At 37.8% G+C, this 19,737-nt stretch overlaps 1 protein-coding gene across 5 annotated transcripts in view; it reads left to right on the top strand.

The window, feature by feature from the left end:
* The window catches only part of Pot1 (protection of telomeres 1), a 120,401-nt gene that overhangs the window by 22,689 nt on the left and 77,975 nt on the right, over positions 1–19,737 (top strand). For all 5 annotated transcript variants that reach the window (XR_004944506.1, XR_004944505.1, XR_004944507.1 and 2 more), the window contains 3 exons: positions 10,636–10,766; positions 12,994–13,284; positions 17,943–18,098. Coding sequence is in view for 1 of the 5 variants with exons in the window: in XM_036181501.1 (XP_036037394.1) it covers positions 10,636–10,766; positions 12,994–13,284; positions 17,943–18,098 (578 nt within the window). In the remaining 4 variants the exon portion in view is untranslated. The remainder of the gene's footprint in view (positions 1–10,635; positions 10,767–12,993; positions 13,285–17,942; positions 18,099–19,737) is intronic.

A 19,737-nucleotide genomic window follows, 5' to 3' on the forward strand; every position in this document is an offset into this window, starting at 1 on the left:
ATTTCATGGATTATATAAATTATGTATGTATGCTTCTCTGATTAAAGACCTTCTTAGGTAAGCTACCATCTTTCCCTTACAATAAAACTCCAAGGCAATTTACACTTAGTCATGCTGAGGAAATTGAATGAATTGCTCAAGATTGCAGAATAAAGAGCTTAATTCATCATTTGTTATCTTTTCAGATTTATGTCAAGTTATGTAAAATATTACCAAAGTGTAAAACTAGTTAAATACCTTCTCATCATTTTGAATCTGAAGTATTCCTGAAGTATTTAAGCGTATACATATGTGTAGTATATCCATGCATACTTGGGCTGTGTACTGCTTAAGTAAACGATACTAATGTGAAGTTCTTTCTGCTCTCTTCATGTTTCCTTCTGATGCCAGGTGCCAAGGCATCAGACTATTAAATTACCTTTAATTCTATGCTTACAATTGGGAAAGCTGAAAAAATAACAATAGGACCAATAAATATGTTTATTATTCTAGTTAATTTGTTTTGTTGTTTGGTAAGTCACTTCCTTGAAGTAATTATCAAAGCCTGTGAAGGCAGGCTCCTTGCTGGTCTTATCTGGTACATTTAGTCTTGAGTTGAAAGTGAGATATTAGATCATTCCTGCCCTTCATTAACTTTTTGCTCCACCAGGATTGTCTTATTTTGTGTTGTTGACATTTTAATTTACTTTTTGGATAAGGTTAAATGGTTATTTTCTACTTCCAGTTCTTCTAGAAACTTCCTTTATATTCATAGTGAATTTTCTTTTCAGTGAAGTTAGCAGCTAACTAAAAGCAGCTAATTGAGATACCAATGAAAACTGAATGACATTCCTTTGTCATCTTTTAGTCTGTTCTTTCAGAGTTGTATGCCAGTTCTCTGTGTCTTGGCAGATTATTTTTAGTAGTAAATTTATCTTCCTAAGATAGTGTCTTACTTTGAGTTTCTATTGCTGGGGCAAAACACTATGATCAAGCAACCTGGGTAGGAAAGAGTTTATTTAATATATATGTAGTTGGAGAGCTTCTCTCCAGGTTCCACCAAGCCCCAGCAGTCCCACAACCCACGTATAAAATAATCATACAGACACTTATATTATTTAAACTGCTTGGCCATTAGCTCAGGCCTACCATTGTCTAGCTCTTACTCTTATATTTAGCCCATTTCTGTTAGTCAATATTTTGCCACTTGGCTTGTGGCTTACCGGTGTCTTTACATGTTGCTTCTCATGGCAGCGGCTGGCAGTGTCTCCTCCCAGCCTTCCTGTTTCCAGCCTTCTCCTACCCTATCCTTCCTGCCTGGCTACTAGCCAATCAGCACTTTATTTATACAGTGATATCCACAGCACTTCCCCTTTTCTTTTTTGTTAAAAAAGGAGGGTTAACTTTTACATAGTAAAATTACAGGTAACAAAACAATTATCAAGCAAGAATTACAGTTACAATATTAAAGAAGATATCCTATCTATCTTATATTTGTGAGTCTAAAGTTTTATATCTAACTTATCTTGTATCATAACTGAGGAAATTATAACTATCTAGTCTTCAACCACATCAAAGACCTCAGAAGGATATAATATTACCTGGGAACCAGGAGAAGGATGCAAGCAACTTTTGGGAGTCTTGCAGGGTAGACAGAGACAGCTGGCAGCCTGGACAGTCACCTAATGTTCCTTTGTAAAGTTGGGGCATTTGTCTTCAGCCCCAAGGGCTACAGTCTCTCGGTCACTTCTCTCAGTGTCCTGTAGAATGTCTGGCAGTTTCCTCTGCAAAGCAGGAACCTGAAGGACCATTTTATCAAGCAAAGTTTAGTGGTCACCTTTCTATGGGTCCTGCATGTCCAGTCGATCAAGCAGTCCAGGCAAGAACAGTTTCTTGCCCAAATGGCTATTTTTGCCAAGGTGAAGATAAGATATGAAGTGTCTTCAATACCTATCCTCCTCTACGAAGTAAATCGGTGTTGTCAGGAGCAGACATGTCTCATTGTCCAGAAAGTCTAAATTTTAAAAATATTTTAAATGCCATATTCTGTAGGTCTTTGAAGTATTTGAAGATTACCTATCTAGCTGAATTATCTCTGTGTATACCAAGAAGACTTAACTAACATGGCTACGAGTATGATTATCATAGATGACTAATTATTAATCTATTTTTAATTATCCATTATAATTTTAAATGAGCTGTACAAACATAATACCTTAAACAAGAGTAGAAATATACACACAGTATAACAAAATTAACTTTAAGTTTGTATTGATAGACTAAAATCTATACCAATGTAAAACATTTTAAATGAGTTGTTGCTCTTTAGAAGTAAGTTCATTAATCTACCCTTTCATCCTATCATATCTATATCATATCCCCTTTTTATCTTTAGAAAGAGATTGTATTTATAATCAACCTGTTTTAAATAAAATAGTGGTTTTTCTCTGTCCCACACCAGAAGGCTCTTCTGATTTGGGACATAAGAAGCTCTTAACCTTTTCTTTTAACAATGTGCTTGGGTTTAGAGAAAGAGTGAGCCAATTCCATCTCCAAAGCCAGCTGGGAATTTGGGCATAGCTTTGTTTACTACTTCCTGCTGGAGGGGGGTGCTATATCTTATGGGGACACAAAGAAAATTTTAGGATTATGGAGTACTCCATGAGGGTAAACCTCTGAGCCAGTTGTCTTGAAACCATTCTGGATGTCGGGTCATCTCGGCCACTGTATCATCGGAGACCTTTCAGGTGGTCTTGGCTGATCAAACCTGATGTATCTTAATCTGGAACAAATCCATAGCCTCTTGCTTTCTGTGGAAACAAAAGCAGAGACTCTTTTCCAAAGCAGCATATCCTTATATCCAAATTTTGAAATCAAGGTACCTTTAAAATTTACATATTTGTTTAACTCAACAGCTTTTACGATCAAATCTTTTTTTTGCAGTTAAAATTCCCAAAGACAACATAAACCAGATTCTCTGTGTAATATCCATCTTTGTAAGACTGAAACGCCTCTGTGGCTGCTGGCTCCAACCACCTCAGCTTCCCAACATGGCGGTGGTACAGTTTACTGCCAGCTCTGGGTCTGGAGCCATGTGTACCATCAACTATCAGAAGCAATTCTATCAAAGCAGTGCATAGCCCAGAAACCTTTTTTTTTTTTAAAAAAACTAGGAAAGGCTAAATCCAACATGCATCAGAGTAAAGTGATGCTTCTAGATTCCTCATTCCCGCCACACTGCAGGTCAGACGCACACGCCAGGAATCAGCCATAGTAGCTCAAACTGGCAGGCTGCCGCTATCTTGAGATAGACAACTAGGAAGCTGTTTTTAGCTCCGTTTTAGAATCTTTCTTCTCAGGTTTTAGGTGGAAACTCTTGCCAACACGTTGGGCGCCATTTGTAGTTGGAGAGCTTCTCTCCAGGTTCCACCAAGCCCCAGCAGTCCCACAACCCACGTATAAAATAATCATACAGACACTTACATTATTTAAACTGCTTGGCCATTAGCTCAGGCCTACCATTGTCTAGCTCTTACTCTTATACATATAGTTCCATAGCACTGTTCATCATCAAAGGCAGTCAGGACAGGAACTCAAACAGGGCAGGCAACTCATGTAGCAGGGCCATGGAAGAGTGCTTCTTACTGGCTTGCTCAGCCTGCTTTCTTATAGAACCCAAGACTACCAATCCAAGGATGGAACCGCCCACAATGGGCTGTTCTGTCCCTCATGAATCACTAATTAAGAAATGCCCTGCAGGCTTTCATAGAGCCTAATCTTATGGAGGCATTTTCCTTTTTCTCTTTTATCACATGATTTTTTTTATCTTTTATTGATTCTTTGTGGATTTCACATCATGCATGTCCATCCCACTTACCTCCGCACCTCCTTGCATCTGCCCTCTGCCCTTACAAGCTTGCCCTGAAAACAAAATTTAAAAGAAATATCAAACCAAAAAAGAGAAAATAATCACATTGTGAAAGCTGTAGTGTGGCCCATTGAGACATACGGTTTAACCTTCAGTCCATTAATCTTGAATTGCAAGTGTTCATTGCCATAAGTCATTGGTCTGGCTGGAAGTATCTTGCTTCTGCCACACTATCACTAATGGGCTCTCTGGGGACTCCTCTTGGATGTCCTATTGTTGTCCTGTGTCATGAAGATCCTGCAGCTTTGGATCTGTAGATTCTTCACATTCCTCAACAGTTCATAATTCATAGATGAGTTGGATGTTGCATGGGCTAATACATAGCCCTGGTTCTGAGCCTGTGTGTAGGTAGAGTTTCTCTGTCCTAGTCAGCTATATACTGCCAGCCAGCTTCCAAATAACCACATAGAGACTTACTGTTAATTATAAATGCTTGGCCAATAGCTTAGGCTTATTAACAACTAGCTCTTACAACTTAAATTAACCCATATTTCTCACCTATGCTCTACCACATGGCAGTACCTTTTTCAGGATGATATGTTCATCTCTTACTTCCTTTGAGTCTGGCTGGCAACTCTCATAACCCGCCCTTCCCAGCCTCTTCTCAGTTTGGCTTTTCATGCCAAACCTATTCCTGCCTAGGTATTGGCCACTCAGCTCTTCTATTAAGCAGATCAGAAGGCATCTTGGCAACACACATCTTCACAGTGTACAAAACGATTATTCCGTAACACCTGGGTAACAGCTGAGCTGGTCAGCCTACTAGCTTTCTTTTATCACCAATAGCTGGAGGAGCTCTCCAGTCCTGCTTTAACTAGCTCACCCAATCCAGCCTGCATGAAGGAACAGGACCAGTTCTCCTCTCAGATCTTCAGAGCTGGTTGTGGTGGAGGCATTTTCTTAATTGAGGTTCCCTTCTCTCAGATGACTTTAGCTTGTGTCAAGTTGACATAAAACTATCTAGCACAGACCTATTATAAGATCATATGTAGGTTTACAAGAAAAGTGTGTCATGAGAAGCAGTAGTTGCTATTTTTGCTGCCACTCCTTGCTTTCACTTAGGTAATACATTTTAATTATTAATTTTCATTTTATGTGTACAGGGATCTGCTGTATGCAGTCATCACCCTGAAAAATATTCACTGCATTCTCTTAGACCATAAGTACATCATGTATGCATGTGTAGCTTATTTTAGTAACACACCAGGCATCTTCACACAACTGAGGTATTCAAATAAGAAACTTCTTTACCATCCTCTCATGTATAAAACCTGGTAATGAGTACTTTGTCATCTTTAACTGATCAAATCAATTGATCAGTGTTCCTGTTCTTCTGTGTAGAAGAATCGGACTTGTACAGCTTCATCTTTTCATAAGTCACATAGCTTAATTAACATTGTGTAAGCTGCTGAATATGAAAGCAGTATTTATGACAACTAAGTTGAATCCTCTGCAAAGGTAATACGCAAGCAATAGGCCATGTCTTTTCCACAGACCACCATGCTAACACCTTCTTCCTCTTGACACTCATCACTTCTAAAAAGTCCTGGAGAAGTAGCCTTGCACTTATTAACCTACATCTTCTTTGTATTTCCTGTAGAATTTTACTTTTTTTCAGATGCCTCGTGAGACACCCCCTTGTTGATTCTGACCCTTTGTTGTTATATTAGCTTTTGAATCATTGCTATCGCAGTGTTTAGTAACAGTTTCATAAGAATAAATTGAGTCTGTGATGATATTCTTTATTCTAAATTTATAGGTGAAACTTCATATTCTTCTGCAGTGAATTTACTGTATTTCCTATTTCCTGTCAGATTCATGAAATAGTAAATACTATAACACCATTGAGATACAGCATAATTTATCTAGTTGAAAAAGGTTTGAAGCCTCCTTCTTGAATTTTCTTTCTGTAGGATTATTATGTTCTTAAAAGCATGCTTCATGGAGACATGAGCTGAGTAGGCTAAGAGCTTCTCAGCTTTATCACCTACAGGGTACTATGGCTTGGACACCTTACCTAGCCTGCATGAGAAATTGGATTTCCTTGTTTCAAAGTTGGAAGCAATACTCTCTGCTACATGCAGTTATATAGGATTCAAGAGATTCTATGATTATATATGTATCTATATATTGCTTAGCTTGCTGCCTTGTACATAATGAGTCCTTGATAATGTTAACTAGTAAGTAATATAGGTTTTGCTCAGGTGGAGCCCTGGTTATAAGATGCATTGCTTAACATAAATAATGTTTTTATATCTGAGAAGTAGCAAATGCTCAACTTCTATACTTTGGAATATTATCAACTGTGTATTTTATATTTTACTAGTTTTTATTTAGTTCTCTAAATCTATTTACTAGTGTCTAGTTTGCCCTGATAATTATTTTGCTCTAGACAAACTAGGTTTTCAGTGGTCAAAATCTAACCCAGTACCTTTCTGCTCTCTGATTTTCAAACCTCGACTGGCCTCAAGTTTGTAAACAAGCAACCTTGTTTTTGTCACTTCTCCACAAGTGTGAGTGCTTAATTAATTCCTGTTTCAGGTTCTGTCCATGTGTGCCAAACTCAAATGTCAGCTCCCATTATTTTGGAAAATGTCACACACATCATTAGTTTTGTCTTTCGCCGCAGTGAGTCATTGCCTGTGCAGAGTGTAAATGCGGCACAGGGGTGAGTACTGATGTAAAGTAGCCCTGCAGTGAGCACTGGAACCCTGGTTATTCCATGAAAAGAAACTGGCATTTTAGAGCTTTAGTCCATTATAGCCATAGCAAGAAGTATGACTGTATCCAGACAGACATGGTGCTCTAGAGGTAGCTGAGGTTCTACATCCAGATCAGCAGGCAGCAGGAAGAGAGAGCTACTTAGCAAAGCACAGCTCTGTGACATACTTCCTTCATCAAGCCCACACCTGCTGTGGATATCGCTCTGTGTAAATAAAGTTCTGATTGGCCAGTGGCCAGGCAGGAAGTATAGGCGGGACAAGAGAGAAGAGAATTCTGGGAAGTAGGAGGTTGGAGAGAGACTGCCAGCCGCCACCATGACAAGCAACATGTAAGGACACTGGTAAGCCACAAGCCACGTGGCAAAGTATAGATTAATAGAAATGGGTTAATTTAAGATAGAAGAAGTAGATAACAAGAAACCTGCCACGGCCATACAGTTTGTAAGCAATATAAGTTTCTGTGTGTTTACTTGGTTGGGTCTGAGCGACTGTGGGACTGGTGGGTAAGAGAGATTTGTCCTAACTGGGCCAGGCAGGAAAACTCTAACTACACACACCTCCTAATCTCTCAAGTACTACCATTCCTAATGACCAAGCATTCAAATATCTGAGCATATGGAAGCCATTCCTACTCAAACTGCTATAATACATATAGAAAGGGACACAGTCAAAATGTCTTTATTTGTACATGATATTATTATAAAGGTAAGTAACCCTAAAAATTCCACCAGGAAACTGTTAGAGCTAATAAACATATTCAGCAAAATGGCATGAAAGTCAGGAGCCTTCTTATACACAATTGACAGATAGAGAAGGAAAGAAAAAAAAATCAGGCAGGGCAACAATACATTTCATTTTACCTTCAATAAACAAAAACAAAAGAAAGAAAAGAAATCTTGATGTAATTAACCAAGCAAGTCAAAAACATTGAAGAAAGAAATTGAAGATGCCAGGAGATAGAAAGCTTTCTTGATGCTTAGGACTTGGTAGGATTATAATAGTAACTGGCTATCCCACCAAGAAATCTACAGAGTTAATGCAATTCCCATCAAAGTTCCAGAACAATTCATATCATTTGAAAGATCAATTTTCCCCTTCATAATGAAACACCCAGGGAAAGACCCAGGATAAGTAAAACTAAAACAATTCTGGACAATAAAAAATGTGCTAGAGCACAACCTGATTTCAAGTTGTGCTATGGAGTTACAGTAATAAAAAACAGAGAAAAAACAAAACAACAACAAAACCCAGCATTACATGAAAACAAAAGTGTTGATGGATGGACTTAGATTGAAGACCCAGACATAAACCCAAACACACATGGACACCTGAGTTTTGATAAGCTAGAAATACACACTGGATAAAAAGATAAGATCTTCAATAAATGGTACTGGTCAAATTGGATGCCTGCATGTAGAAGAATGCAAATAGATTCATATTTATCACCCTGAACAAAATCTAGGTACACTGAATTTGGTAGAAGGGAAAGGGGAAAATAATTGGCACAGGAAAAGACTGTGAACAGAACACTGATAGCACATATACTAAGACCAACAATTAATAAATGGGACGTCATGAAACTGAAAAGCTATCAGTGTCAAAGGACACTGCCATTTAGACAAATCAACAGACTACAGTATAGGAAAAAATGTTTACGAACTGTACATCTAATGGAGGACTACCTCATATATAAAATATATAAAGAATTGTAAAACCTTAACATCAAGAAAACAGCCAAATTTAAAAAAAGAGTACAGACCTCAACAGAAATTCCAAAAGAATACAAATGGCTAAGAAACACTTAACAAAATGTTCAGCATCCATAGTCATCAGGAAAACGCAAATCAAAACCACCTTGAGATTTCATCTTACACCAATCAGAATGGTCGAGGTAAAACAAACAAAATCATCAGCTCATGCTGATGAGGATATGGAGTAAGGGGAATACTCATCCAATATTTGTGAGAGTGCAAACATGTACAACTACTATGGGAATCAATATGATGATTCCTCATGAAACTGGATATAGATCTGCTGGAGGGTCCAGATATACCACTCTTGGGGGGTATACCTAGAGAACTCTACATTCTGCTACAGAGAAACTTGGTCATCCATGTTCATTGTTGCTCTGTTTGTAATAGCCAGAAATTGGAAACAGGCTACATGCCCGTGAATGGATAATAAAAATGTGGTACATTTACACAATGGTACATTGTTCAGCTGTTAAATAAAATGAAACCATGAAATTCACAGGATGGAGCTAGAAAAAATCATCTCAGTGACTTAACCCAGACTCCCAAAGACAAATATGGCATATTTTCACTTAAAGTGGCTATTAGCCATTAAGCCTTTAACAAGCAAGCTACAGTCCAAATAACCACAAAAGTTAGGTATAAAGCAAGGTACTAGAGGTGAGGATTTGATCTCCCTAGGAAGTGAACTAGAATAGATAGTTATGGATGAACAAGGTGGGATCAAACTGGGTGGGGTTGATGCAAGTGGGGCTGAGGGGGTAAATACTGGAAGAGACAACTAAAACTAAGGGCAATTTGAGGGAGTGAATAGAAACTTCATACAATAGAAGCCTCTTAAAATATATAAATATGAAGGTATGTAGCAGGAATCTTAAATGTTCTTATTAATAAAAGCAAACCTGAGGCCAGTTATTGGGGTAAAAGCTGGATGATCAGAGAAACAGAATAAGTCATAGGTACCTCACCTCACCAGTTCCTCAGCTGATCTTGTTTCCTTAGACTGCAAGTGTCTGAGTCCTCATCCAAATGAATCTCAGCTGAACTGTGCTGCGCAAAGCCTAAAAGCTTAACCAGCCAAATGCTTCTAGTTTCTGGTCTTCACGCCTTATATATCTTATTACTTTCTGCCATTACTCCCTGGGACTAAAGGCTTGTGTCACCATGCCTGGCTTTTTCTAATGTGGCATTGAACTCAGAGATCCAGGGTTATTTCTGCCTCTGGAATGTTAGGATTAAAGGCGTGTGCTACCACTGCCTATCCTCATGTTTAATATTATGGCCATCCAGTTCTCTGACCCCAGATAAGTTTATTAGCCTGCACAATATTTTGGGAAACACAATACCACCACAAAGGTGATCCATATGGAGTTACCAAATGTTTTAGTTATGTCTGGTTCTATTGCTGTGAAGAGACCAACGATCACAACTCTTATAAAGGAAAACATTTCATTGGGGCTGGCTTACAGATGAGAGGTTTAGTCCGTTATCATCATGGTGAGAAGCAAGGCAGCATGCAGGCAGATAAGGGGTTGGAGAGATAGTTGAGAGTTGTTAGTGTGACAGTTTCTTATCTACAGTATCTACTACAATTTTAAATATCAACAATATTAAAGTTGTGTTTTTCTGTAAGCACCAATATTATTAGTATTTCCAAATCAAAATGCCATTATTCTTCCTGACCTATTTATTGGTATATAATTTTATATATAACTTTATACAAATTATGTATTTGTATTATATGTTTTCTTTGACAGGCTGGGTTTGTAAACTCATCATGCATCTGTACAGTACAGTTCTGACTTTTCATATTTTCTGCATTTATATTTTTGGTTTCTCTCTGTCTCATAACACTGAGGATTAAACCCATGGCCTTGCTTATGTTAGGCAAACCTTATTATTCTCAACAATATTTATTTTACAAATTTTACTTTATCTGAGTGTATTCATCTCTTTTGTGAGTTTTAAACTGAAACACAAAAGTTATTTCTTCTCCAAAAAAAATAATGTAGAATCTTCTGTTTTGTTTCCCTATATGTCTTTAAGGTTAATTTTTATGGAACATGTCTTTAGATTAATTTAATTTGGCAGTGGTATTGAAAGCCAAAACATGCCTGTATCTCATTTTTTTTCTTAGAAAACTTAATAATATAGAAGAGTAAAATTTGTTTGGTATTTTTAAATAAGCATATTCTTATTTTATCAAATGCTTTAAAATACTTTAATTTTTTGTTAAATATTTTTTGTTTCCCAGATTATTGCTCAGTAGTAACAATTGTGGACCAGACAAATGTCAAGTTAACGTGCATGCTGTTTAGTGGAAATTATGAAGCCCTTCCAATCATTTATAAAGTTGGAGACATTGTTCGCTTTCACAGGCTGAAGGTATAATTCATACTTTCTACAATCTGCATTTATTAGACAAGAAGTCTGTATTGTTCACTAATCATAGTTAGTACTAATTATATGGCTGCCTTGTTAAAAAGTGACATTAAGCATTTCAAGAGATAAGAAATGTAAATAGTATCAGGCTTCAATTAGTAGCTAGACACCTCTTCATTTAAATAAATTCCCTGTCCCCTTTCCCTAGATGGAAGCCTTGATTTCAACTGGTTTCAGTTTGTCCTGTCTCTTCCAAATATTGTTAATATTGTCAAGTTTGCATATAGCATTTGGAAGGGATAGGATATATCCTTGTAACTTCTTTTTAATTAATTTTATTTAAGACTGGGTTCTTACTGTGTTGCGTAGCTGAGTTTTTCTGTGTCCCACCTGGCCCACAGTCGTGACCAATCTTTCCCACTCACTCCCTCAAGTAAACACACAGAGGATTATATTAATTAAAACTGCTCGGCCATTAGCTCAGACTTTCTACTGACTAGCTCTTAGACCTAAACTCAGCCCATTTCTGTTAATCTATATGTCACCACATTTTTCATGGCTTTACCTGTGTGCCATTATGTGCTGCTCCCTGGACAATGGGCTGGTGTCTCCCTCTTCCCAGAATTCTCCTTGTTTGTTTATCCTGCCTATACCTTCCTGCCTGGCTACTGGTCAATCAGCATTTTATTTATCAATCAATCAGAGCAACACATTCACGGCATACAGAGCGATATCACCCATCATTGTTGCTCTGACTAGCTTCAGACTACTAAAGAATTGAGTTATATATTCTTGGTAAATTGAGAAAGGAAAGACTGAAACTTATCTCAGCTAAAAGAACTTAACCAATATCTGAACGTTTAAGGCCCACTCCATGAGATGAATCCCATCCCTGAGACTAGATAGGCTAGGATCAAAGAGAAAGCCAAATACCAATGTTTTGCTATACTCATAGATTTTGCTCAGCCATCATCAGTGTCTTTCTCAGCCATCACCAGAGAAGCTTTCTCTTGCAGTAGACAGAAACAAATACAGAGACCTTGGCACACTCAGTCCTAAAGGGGATGCCTCCATGAAATCCCTCACTCAGGGCTCAGGGGACTCTGGAAGAGGAAGATGGAAGAACATACACAGCCATAGCAAGAATGTTATAGAGAGTGAATGTGTACTCTTACTACCAGACAAATACAAGCTAAGTAAATATCAAGAAGCAAGTATGTGCTACCTAAAAAATGCACTTTAAATGTGAAAACAAAAGCAAATTGGAAAACTATAAGACAGAAATTTTATAGGCAGTAAGAAAGTGAGACAATTATTTTACTATCAGACTTAAAGTGTTACTAGAGATTTTAAAGGGGAGGAACATTTCACATGAACAAATCAGTTCATGAAGACAATATGAAGACTAGATATTTGATAGGTGTACATTTGTAGATGAGCCCACAGACTTACACAGTAAAAGTCCTCACAGCGTAGTTTAGTACAGTCAGTCATAAAGATACTTTACCCTCCAGTGTATTCATTACTTTACACATTCATGTGTTCAGGATTTGACTAAACCATGTAGATAACTGTCTCATAATCTTTCCCCTTGTGAAAATGATGAGTAATAAAAACTCATAAATATAGAAGTGCAAGTTTGATAGAATTTGGATACTATTACTTTTTTAAAGTATAAATTTCTTTTAGTGTTTTAAATTTTACATAATATGTATCTTACCATAGCATCAGTTGAATTGATTACATTGTTTTTAAACTACCTCGATAATCAATAATAATTCCTCTGTTATTTATACCAGAAAACTTTGTCATTTCCAGTTCTTTTGGTTCCTGAATGTTTTATCCTTAAGTATCTTAGTCACAGTTCTATTCTTGTGAAGAGATACAATGATCAAGGCAACTTTTATAAGAAAAAGCACTTGATTCGGGGCTGGCTTACAGTTTCAGAGGTGTGGTCTATTTTCATGAGCTTAACAGCAAGCATAGCAGGCATGGTGCTGGGAAGGAGCTGAGAGAGAGACACTGGGCCTGGCATGGGATTTGGAGACCTCAGAGCCCACACCCAGTGACATACTTCCCCCAATAAGGCCACACCTCCTAATCCTTATAATCCTATCAGGTCTATTCCCCGGTTACCAAGCATTCAGATATACGAGCCTGTGGGGCCATTCTTACCCCAACCACCACAGTGAGCTGTTTTCTTTGTTTCTACTCCATCTCGCTTTCTTAGATTCAAGTCTATAAGAATGAGCTTCAGGGAATCAACAGCTCTGGTTTTGCATCTCTGACATTTGAAGGAACTTTAGGGACTCCTGTCACCGCACGCACTTCAAGCAAACTGTTCAACTTCACTGCTGAGGACCAAAAAATGGTAGAAGCCTTGCGGGTTTGGGCATCCACACACATCTGCGCTTCTTCAACTCTGGTGCAGCTGTGTGATGTTCAACCCATGCAGTATTATGACCTGACTTGTCAGCTCCTGGGCAAAGCAGAAGTGGATGGAACGGCTTTTCTTCTAAAGGTATTATTTAAATATTTGAAACCATGATTTAGTGTCTTGTAACTGTCAATAAGGAGCCTGCAGCAGCAGTCTGATCCAGTGTTTGTAGACTCCATTTTATACTGAGTTAAATTTCACCCACTGTTTTTGAAACACCCTCCCCACCACCACCACCACACACACACACTTTTTACTTACTTATACTCCTACATATTTCTGTGCTTTCCCTCCAGAGAAAAACAGTATTTACCAGGTATGACTTTCAGAAACAGTGTGACATTTATTTATTTTAATAATATTCAGAATTCTGTCTTTAGTGACACTTCTGTGTGGATATTTCTGCTGCTTTGTGAAAGTCAATTATGTTGTCACACTTTCACTTTCTGGGGATATTGCTATGACATTCTGTACCCATGTCTCTCACTGTCTGGCTCATGAGAGTAGGCGTAAGTAACTTTGAAATGTTTGTTGTTATTTTTGTTTTGTTTTTAAGTCACCTAGAAAAAAATACAGTCACATAAACACTATGTAATCTCATTTACTTCTACCCCACGAATAACCTGAGGAAGGTAGTTAGTTATTTAATCATTTTCCTTGCTTGACCATATTATAGAGGATTTTTTAGCAGTACTGCTTTAGCAAAGATCCTGTGCTTAAGTTTCTCTTGTCTATTTGGAATAATCAGACAAGAAATAGAATGCCGTGGTGCTTTGTTAAGACAAGGCTTAGTGTTACTGTTACTGTTGGCACATTTTAAAGGAACAATGAAAATTAGAAATCACTGGATAAAATACCAAGGTTTTGGAGTTGAAAGTAGCAACTTTATGTCAACATAGAGCTTAGAAAGTAAATATTTATTTTAAGGAAAGTTAAGTAAGTAAAGTAAAGCCAAGCTAAACCAAAGAAATATAAAATCATTGAGGGTTAGACAGTAACTTATGTTCCGTGGCCAATGTGACATCCTTAACACATGACTACTTGTCAACTTTTGAACGTTACCAGGAACAAAGTTGCTGGCTCTTTGCAGATAGCATCTGCTAACTGTTAAGATGCTAGAAAAAACTGCAGAGTCAAACTACTTTCTCTCTCTTAAGAACCCATGTAGGCCTATAGCCTAGTTTTCTAGATACCCCATTTCCAGATAAGTCAGCCTTGGAGAAAGGGTTTATTTATTGTCTTTTAAAATTTTTTTCTCCTTTTTTTATTTATTATATTTGTGTTTTAATTTTACACATCAGCCATGGGTTCCCTGTCCTTCCCCCTCCTGCCCCAAACCCCACCTTCCCCATTCCCATCTCCTCCAGGGCCAAGACTCCCCTGGGATTCAGTTCAACCTGGTGGATTCAGTACAGGCAGGTCCAGTCCCCTCCTAGGCTGAGCAAAGTGTCCCTGTGTAAGCCCAAGGTTACAAACAGCCAGCTCATGCACTGAGAATTATGTAAATGTGTACTGTGAAATGTGATCATATCCACTTCCTGTTACCCCTTCATCTTCCCCTCACTTATCCCCACAGAGCATCCCACTCCCACCTTCCTGTCCTTCCTTTACTCACTAAGCCCGTTTAGTGCTGCCCTATGTGCTTGATCGGGAGTCCATTCACTGGGGCATGGCCACCCTCTCAGTGGCCACACTCCTAAAGAAACATGATTCTTCCACCTCTAGAAGTTACTCACTGCCAGCAGCTCCTCTGTTAGGTGTGAAGCCTGGGCAGCACCTCCCACTTCAGGCCTGGACCCTAGCAGGGCTGAATAAGGTCAAGGAACTTATTTGAAAATTCAGCACTGAGAATTAAAAATAAGAAAATGAATAAGGCTTTTTGAGGACAGCTTGATAGATAGATTAAAAGTTCTTGAAAATCATTTAACAATTTATTTTTGAATTTCCTTTATTGAAATAATTTTAAATGTATGAAAAAGTATACTTGAAATAATACTTTATTTCCAGGTCAAAACCTGGAAGAAAAAAAAAGCGATTATTTGATTGCAGGAATGCTTTGTTTGTGATAGAATGTTGTATGACTATATAGTGAAATTGTACACTTTAACTTGTTGAAATAAACTCTAATTATAGTCTGCTTATTAATATGTCTTCATTTAGATACTAAAAATGTTCTTACAGTAGCAAAGATATTTCGGGAAGTATATATGGTACTTCAAAGGAATAAAATTATGATTGATTTTTTCTGATGTTGATTTTCTCATGTATCAGAAGTAACTTTTAATTAAACATTAAAAACAGGAAAATAGACATTAGTCTTTCTTAGTGACACCTATTAGTATGCAAAGTATTTTTTCCTTTTTCAACTTGAGCACAATGTAATCTTAGCCCCTTTTTCATATTCATGATATATCCATCTCAGTAGCAATGTGTTCTAGTATCATTTCTGTGGCTTTGAGAAAACACTTTGACCAAAATCTACTTAGGAAAGAGAAGGGTTATTTGGCTTATACCTCTAGATCATAGTACAGATAGAAGTCAGTATAGGCACTCACGTAAGAACTTTCAAGTGTCTACAGCCACATTATTTCTAAATGTAGAACTCATACACAGTCAAGGAAGTATGGCAGAAGTCAGAAAGGACGCTACATGTTTGCTAGCTTATAGACCACCTCATACACAGTTAATTTTTTTACTTGGTTCAAGAGTACGTGCCTGAGAATGATGTTGCTCTCAGTGGGCTGGGCCCTCCTGCATCAATCAACAGTCAAAAACAAATCCCCCATATGCTGCAGGCCTCAAGAATATGAAACAGAGACTCAGCTGTATATGATAAAGCTACACCTTGAAGGATCAAGGAATCCTTCTAGAGGAGTGAAATATCAAGGAATATGTGATATTACTTGGCTTTTAATGTATCAGCTGTCTCCTGCTATCAATTTCTTGTGTGCTCATATTCCTAGGCCATAATGGCAAACAGTATAAGCTTCTCAGAACTACTGCTGATCTGAACTAGGTAACACCCCTACATAGACAACACCTATTTCCTTGGCCTAGGAGACAGGTGGATGTGTAAATGTGATAGCTTTGTTTCTTGTGCAAATGAAGCTCAGATCCTCCTTCCCCTCACAAGTCAAAAGGCATTCCAGAGCAGGAATGACTCAGGAGAAAAAAAAAAAAAAAGGCTTTTTGTATACCAGGTGAAGGAGGATTGAGGGAGAATTGTAGTCTGGGCAGTCTCATGGCCAGAGAAGAAAGTACAAGACAGAGTTTTTGCAGATGGTAGGGGTCAGGTTAGGTGAGGAGAGTAGGAAAGGAAGGAATGTACATGGATGGAGGAACTGAGGGCAAAATGAGATCAATTACAAAAGAGCTTAGCTTGGGCTGTGAGAGGACAGGAAGTGAAGGGACAGAAGAGCTAAGCATGAGGGCAGAAAAGCTATGTAGAGAGAGAACTGACTCAGAAGAATAGTGTATGGACTAAAGAGTTTCGGGTACTTAGTTTCACTTATTATTGTCAAAGATTAGATATTCACCTGGTTGTAGACTCTTCCCAGACTCTGGGAGAAGGTTGTCAAGGGGCTGGATTCCCCCCATAGTCCGCTATACCAACAGGCATGCACACAGGCCAGTCTGAACTAGGCAGCTCCTCAATTGACTCCTTCCTCTCAGATGACTCTAGGCTATGCCAGCACCATTTACCATTTAAACCATAATTAAATAAATCTTTTCTTAAGAATGCATTTATTTTTTAATTACATATGTATGTGCATGTAAGTGCATGGGAAGTCCAGAAAAGTGTCTTAGTTCCTTCCCCTAAAGGTGGAATTACAGGAAGCTGTAAGATACTTGACATGGTTGCTGGGAACCAAACTCATTCCTTTTTCAAGAGGGTATACATTGTCAATTGCTGAGCCATCTCTCCAGCCCTCCACTTTTCCCTGTTACTCTATTCATACAATGTAGATGCTGAGAAATAACTTTTTTTTGGGGGGGGGGGACACTGAGGATTGAACCCAGGGCCTTGCACTTGCTAGGCAAGCGCTCGACCACTGAGCTAAATCCCCAACCTTGAGAAATACTTTTTTTTTTTTTTTTTAAAGATTTATTTATGTACTATGTATACAGCATGTATGACTGCAGGCCAGAAGAGGGCACCAGATCTCATTACAGATGGTTGTGAGCCACCATGTGGTTGTTGGGTATTGAACTCAGGACCTCTGGAAGAGCAGTCACTGCTCTTAACCACTGTGCCATCTCTCCAGCCCCGAGAAATACTTTTAAGTTTAACTCTCCTTAAGCTTTTTCTAGTTTCTTGGTACTCAGTTTGAAACAGGCATAATCTCATTGGTTTAATGTTTGGATTTTGTCTCATATCTTTGTTTTTTGTAGTAACCAGAAGTTATATATACCCAGAGATGAGGAGTGTAGATGGGGAGATAAAGAGAAGGAAAGGTAGGTGGGGAAAAACAGGTGCTATTTGAACACAGAATAGAAAAAAAGTAAGTCTACAGCTCCTTAATATTTTATTTGGTATCATATAGTGACGTTTTATTTTTATATCTTTCTCCATTTTTCTGCATATCACCAGTAGTTCACATTTAGCCTTTTTGCATTCCCAGAATGGTACACATCACATTTAAAAATATTAAAGATACTCAGCAGCATACATCAATTCATTTTTAGGCCTGCTTCAGTGTTATTGTATAAAGCTCATTAAGCCTCTTTTCTGTTTACGGCAGGTATGGGACGGGACAAGGACGGTGTTTCCCTCTTGGAGAGTCTCCATTCAAGATCTTCCTTTTGAAGGTGATTTAAGTCACATTCTACGGCTACAGAGTCTGGTGGTAGACGTTCTGGTCTATGATAACCATGTTCAAGTGGCAAAATCCCTGAAGGTGATGTTGAGTAAAAGATGCTATTTGTTATTTTGTCTTTATATTCTTTCTAGTTTTGTACTTTTTGCACATATATTGTTTGTAGGTGGTATTTTGGGTCTAGAAATTTACCAGATTTGTTTTTAAGTTTTAAGTTATAAAATGTGTGTCTAAATTACATTTAAACCTCTGAATGTATTTTGCATATACATACATTTAAAATTACTTTTTATTTGAGAATATAATTACATCACTAACCTCTTTCCCTTTCCTCCCTCCCTGCACAGCCTCCCATGTACTCCTTATCCTTTGATTTCTTTCAAATTGCATTGCCTCTTCTCTCTCTCTCTCTCTCTCTCTCTCTCTCTCTCTCTCTCTCATTCTCTTTCTTAAATACGTAAACAGTATCTGTTCAATTCTTATAATTTTAGGCCTGGCCATTTGGTATTAGATAACCAGTTGGTGTGTTCTTCCCTTGGGAAGACTATTTTTCCTGTTCTCAGCATGGTGCCTTCTGCCTCTGGAGGACGACAGCAATAGCCAGTGTTTTAGATGTTTCTCAAACAACCCTGACCAACAACTCAAAAGAGGACTTCTCATGTGTTGGGAGTGTTTTAATCTATGGCTACATGCATATGTTTTTCTAGAAATAGTAAAGAAAATTTGTGATGTGAGAAATGTTATTTTTAAACAAACAAAAATGTAAAAAATTATTAGCAACTTTTAAAAAAGAAATTTCAAATTTAATGAGGGATAAAAATAATAATATAGTTTTAACCACCAGAAAGCCATCACTAAAGCAATATTTACCTTCACCACAGTAATAATGGCAAATTATTTTATTTAAATAGGTGGCATTTGGACAACATGCATATGTAAAACTACTACTGTTGGTTTTTATTTGAAAAATCCACTTAGAAGTAACTTAGAAGGCTAGAAACAGTGGAAATGTGTGACAGCATGTATGATACAAAATATTTGCCTTTGATAAAGTTTTCAAGTCATTATACAAAACAAAATTTCATGTTCAATAAATGAAGATCTTTAGGTAGTATATGTTCTTTAGAATCTCCGTGTATTCTTTTTTTTTTTTTTTTTTCCAAAAATAGATCTTGAGTTATTGGTTTATGCTGGAGCAGAATCTGAGAATCCGGAAGCAGATTCTGGAGCAGCTGCTCTGGCTCCTACTCATGCTATTCTACAGCTTATATTCCATGAGCCACCATGCCACATTCCAAAGGGCCAGAAAGAAGTCTCTATTCCTCGTGGTTGTGTGAAAGCATAAGATGAGGTCCAGAATCACCATAGGTCATGGTCTCTCCAAAGAGCATTAGGCACCTGCCTCACAGGGGAAGTCGTTCTCTGGAATGGACACCAGACTGAGGTTCTAGCCTGGTTCCAGCACTCTGACTTATTATCTTGAAACTCTGAATTGTTGTGGTAGAGTGTAGACTTAACTTTCTGCATACTGCTTTGAGAAAGTATTATACCACCTCTAGTGTGCATAGTAATTTGGGTGTGTTTGTGTGTATTGTATTGACCTTGCTTACTGTCTAGGGCAATTTGGCAGTTCTTATGAAATTTAGACTTACAAATGGTAGAGAATAGTTTATCTTCAATTTTATCCACATTTTTTTGAAAGTTTCCTATAGCTGATACT

The sequence above is a fragment of the Onychomys torridus genome, chromosome 3 (assembly GCF_903995425.1).
Source record: "Onychomys torridus chromosome 3, mOncTor1.1, whole genome shotgun sequence".
In the NCBI taxonomy this organism is placed as follows: Eukaryota; Metazoa; Chordata; class Mammalia; order Rodentia; family Cricetidae; genus Onychomys; species Onychomys torridus.